Below are 4,511 nucleotides of genomic sequence, written 5' to 3' on the forward strand. Positions count from 1 at the left end.
GTCTGCGCTCCAGGGTTTCTTTTCTTCACCCAGTAGCTCTGAATCAGTCAGTTACTCTGCGAAAGTCAGAGCGAGATGAAAAAGCGGGGAGAGCGATAGAGGGAATGACAGCAAGCAGTAACTCAGGGCTGGCAAACTACTGTTAGCAAAAGGATTATTACATTTCTCTGTTACATAGAGAAATTCTAATGGATAACAAAGAAAGCAACAAAGTTCATCGCTGGTCTGGCGCTGTGTCACTGCGTGCCGGGAGTTACATCTCGGGAGGGCAGTTAAGTTGATCTGTGGGCATCATTTTCTCGGTGTCAATCTTGTAGGACTGGAGAATACTCTTCAGGTGCTCCACAGTTTCTGGATGCATCTCTGGACCTCTTGATATAATCCAGGCGTAGTCAATGTGGAAGAGCCAGAGGATGTTGGTGCAGGAGTAAACCAGTGAGTAGTTTTCGTAGTCAGTGGAGATGACCCAGTAAGGGGCAGAAGGCATGACTAGGAGAAAGAAGGGCACCGTGAACGCCATGGGTAACCGACTCTGGACTGCTCTGCAGCACTAGAGCCACAGCTCCTGGTGCTGCTCCCACTTTTGCTGCTCCTGAGCTGCATAACTGTGGTCAGTACAAGGAGCTATAATTTATAAAATTATAAGGCAGAACAGGGACTCCTTGTTCTGCCCAAAGGGACTCGAGAAAATCACAAAGCCCTGACTAGGAAGGACTTGCTGGAAAGTTAACACTATGACCTGAAGAGCTCGGCCAGGCCACCGAAAGCCAGCCTAGCTCGTACCCGTGTGAGGGTGCTTGCTGGCAGGAAGGAGCTGTAGGGCTGGGAGCTGATGCTGGTGATCTGAGGAGCACGAACCACCACCCGCTGCCCCAGGTGCCCTGGCCCATGGAGACAGCTGGAGCCTGGGCAGTGGGAATCGGTATGGCTCAGCCCATCCCACCAGCACCAGCCACCTGGGCCAACTTCTGTCTGTGGGTGACATGGCTGCGGGTGGTGCCTTAGCAGCGCATAATCAAGTCTGGCTGTGCTCACGAACAATAATTGTGTCTCCTTGGCAAGTACCCTGCTCCACCCATTTCTCCAAATAACCCATCTGTGTGAGTGCTATGAAACAGCCAAGGAGAAGGTGTGAGGGAGCAGAATAAAAAGAGAGCCAAGAGGAGACTTCTGCTCACTTTCCAAAGTGTTGCTGCAACAGAGGAAAGTGCTGTGCTAGGTGAATAAAATGCACTGCTCCTCAGCAGGCCCCTGTCGTGTGTTACATTGACAAGGGAAGAAAAAGCAAACAAAAACATTGTTAATGGTTATTAAAAGGTGCTTGTAAGCTGAGGCAGGGTGGACTAGTAGCTATACCGCTGTGTTCAGAAAAACTAAGCCTATTCCTGGCCCTTGCAGCGGCTGTGGGGCTGCCTCCCCCACCTCCCACCCTCCCTGTCCCATCTGTGAAACGACCTGGAGGGATGGTAATGCTGCTGATCCTTCTTGCTTTGAGATCAGCTGGTGGAGTGCTCCGCCACTGCAGGGCCTGTTGCTGTAAATGATGTATAAATCACTGCCTGCTGGTCACACATCTGTCCTAACCCTTTGCCATTCCCCGGAGTGAGAGCTACCAGGAGAGCTTTGCCTCTCACTTTGCTAATTTTGCACCCCTGATGACGTGGCAGCAGTGCCTGCTTCATGCCGGCACTGCCCTCCCACGATGCCTGCACCACAGCAGTGCTGAGGCCGGCGGGCACTGGGGAGCTGGCGGAGGATGTGAGCCTCCCAGCCACGCACTTACACCAGTTAAAGCGGACACCCAGCTTGGCCGGCTGCTTTACATCCATGTGCATGATTTCTCCTTCGACTTCGTTGACTTTGCCATTGGAACTAAGGGGAGAATGACAAGGCGAGAAATAAAATCAGGTGAGTTTGAAATCACTTTTTTTTTTTTTTTTGCTTCCACTAAATCATCCCTCCTGGCGCATCCACCTGCCGAGAGGTGGCTGAAACACGTACCAGCTAACCACAGCATCCCTGAGGGACAGCTTGTCCCTGGGGACAGTTTCAGCAGCTCCCAGGGCATACCAGGTCCTGGGCCAGGCGCAGCAGGGCAAATGCTGTCCCCAGTTAAACCACCCCAGCACCCCAGGGTGCCTCTCTCCAAGTGCCCCTGCCAGTGGGGTACGCTTCAGTGCCATGGGGACAGTGACAGGGAAGAGGGAGAGGAAGACCCCTCTGCACGGGACGGGGTGATCCCAGCCCTGATCTCGGATATGCCAGGGAGCAGCTGAACTCCTGCTGGCTGTGGAAGGCATGTGTTTACGTCTGTTTCATCACCTGCATTTTTTCCAGGTCATGGCACATTCCTCCGTCCATAAATTACCTGTCCCTGCTTGGTGAGCCAGGGTTTCTTTCGCTGCTGGTTCAGAGCACTGCCTTGCTGGTAGCAAGCCCTATGACTTAGGCTGCTTTGTCTTGTAATTGCATTTTTCCCCGGATGCCTCAAGACCTGGATGCTGCCTGCGGGCAGGAAAGTTTCACACTTCCCTGTGAAAGAGCAACACCCAAGGAGGCAGAAGCTAATGCTGCCAGCAGCAGAGGTCGAGCGGCTGGTGCTGGAGCCATGCACAGTGCACACCTGACCCAAAATACTTCCTGACTGAGCTGCTGAAGTGGTGACACCAACGGCCAGATTAATCTCCCGCAGATGAATGCAGGTGCAAATAAATGGTCAGCTGTTTGCCAGGCGCTGCCCTAGCAGCGGAGCTGCAGAGACAGTGCTGCGTGGTCAGCGAGCGGCATGGACGCTGCTCTCTGCCGGACACAAGGGATGTGTTGCTGCGTTGTTGTTATTGTGAGCCAGAACAAAGTCCCCATGCCATGCCAGGAGCGCAGGGGACAGTGCTGCATTCACTGCTCGCTCCCTCTTATTCATTCAGCAGCACCGCATAGCAACCGGGGCTGGTGATTGAAACAGATAAATTAATATCTGTATCTGTCCATGCAAAAAGCCAGGGGAGCTTGGGTTAATTGCAAACTGTCAAGTGTAATAAAGAGAACAATCGGTGCATTCACTCAGCTCACTGATTTAAATGGGCAGCAATTGCTGATCCCCTTGCACAGCAGTTACTACCAGTACAAGGTAAATGCTCCAGAAAAAGGCTGACAAATATTTGCTTAAGTAAAAATGACCCATGTGCTTCACCTTCCCTGCCCCTTTTCATCTGGTCCCTTCACTCCGGAGCAGAGAAGAGCACAGGGCACAGGCACCTCTCAGCACGCAGGGGCACAAGGTGGTGGCTGCCATCCCGTAACCAGCCCCGTAACCCCCCTGGGACAGGACCTGGGCATCCGGCTTCTCAGCCATCACTGGGGATCACAAACCAGGCAGGGGGGAGACCCAGGCTATTTCACACTGGAGTCACCATGTGCATTCGATCTGTTTTCTCACTACTCACCTTGGACAACGAAAAGAGACCTGCTTGAGCCCCAGGGAAGCACAGGCAGAAACCAGAGACCCACATCTCTGCCATAACTTCAGCAAAGCCCGTTATCCCGGCAGAGCTAGCGCAATCACGGGGTGCCTCCCCCAGACCCAGAAACAGGCAATTTGGAGAAAAATGACCACCTGGGACAGCAAGAGAGGCGACAGGAGTGCCACAGCTGTGGTGAGGACACAGCCCGAACGCAAACACTTACAGCAGCTCCTTGTTGATCACCTTGAACTTTCCGTTCTCCTTCAGCGAGTAATTTGCCTGGACGCATCTTCCTTTCTCGAAACTTGAGGGCAGCTTCTCTATCTCATACCATTTCCCCAAATACTGATAAAAGAAAGTCCAGAGAGACGCTTTTAGCACAGGAGGGCTGAGGCAGAGCAGCCCGGCTCGTTTGCCGGCACAGTTTCACCTGCTCGGTTTGTTCGAGCATCCACCTCCGTGGCGTGGGAGGCTGCGGGGGGTTAGTGGCCCCGCAGACCCACGCTGGCAGCTCTGGCACAAGGCGTCGAGACCGGACCTGCCAACCCCACCCCCGCACCCAGACAGTCTGCCGTTGCTCCCATGCCCGCTTAGCCTAACTCGCTACCCGCCATGAGATTTTTCGAAAGCTCTTCACACCTTGTTGATATCGAAGTCTTCTTGGACTGGTGGATCTGGGCATGGTCCCATGTGAAACATCTGGCCTTTCCCAAAGCTGAGGAGTCCGAGCAGGATCGAGAGCTGCACTGCCGTGCTCAGCATGGCTGCGCCGGGATGCAGGCAGGAAATGGACCTGGGGAGGAGGAAAATAGCTGAGCTGGGGCCTCCCTGGAGCAGAACTTTGTGTGAAGTACGGCAAGAAGGACAGGACGTCTGCAGCAGGGCGCCTCGGGGGCACAGCAAGGAGAAAAGGACCATGAGAAGAGCACAAAGGCACTGTGCCAAATAAGTCCCCAGCCCAAAACAGCCTCAAGCCCTGCCTGTGCTCAGGCTGTGCCCAGCAGCTCTGTGGGAAGCAGGGCAATGCCTGATGAGAGTACTTGTACCCAT

At 53.9% G+C, this 4,511-nt stretch overlaps 1 protein-coding gene across 1 annotated transcript; it reads right to left on the reverse strand.

Moving 5' to 3' along the window:
• On the reverse strand, nt 1-4,284 carry APOD (apolipoprotein D). Its single transcript, XM_075509088.1, has 4 exons — nt 4,101-4,284; nt 3,685-3,806; nt 1,784-1,872; nt 1-489 (listed from the first exon to the last, which is right to left on the reverse strand). Exons 1-4 carry the CDS (start codon nt 4,221-4,223, stop codon nt 254-256), a joined length of 570 nt encoding a protein of 189 aa, XP_075365203.1. The 5' UTR covers nt 4,224-4,284; the 3' UTR covers nt 1-253.
• Between the last annotated feature and the right edge of the window lie 227 nt (nt 4,285-4,511).

This window comes from Mycteria americana, chromosome 7, assembly GCF_035582795.1.
Source record: "Mycteria americana isolate JAX WOST 10 ecotype Jacksonville Zoo and Gardens chromosome 7, USCA_MyAme_1.0, whole genome shotgun sequence".
In the NCBI taxonomy this organism is placed as follows: domain Eukaryota; kingdom Metazoa; phylum Chordata; class Aves; order Ciconiiformes; family Ciconiidae; genus Mycteria; species Mycteria americana.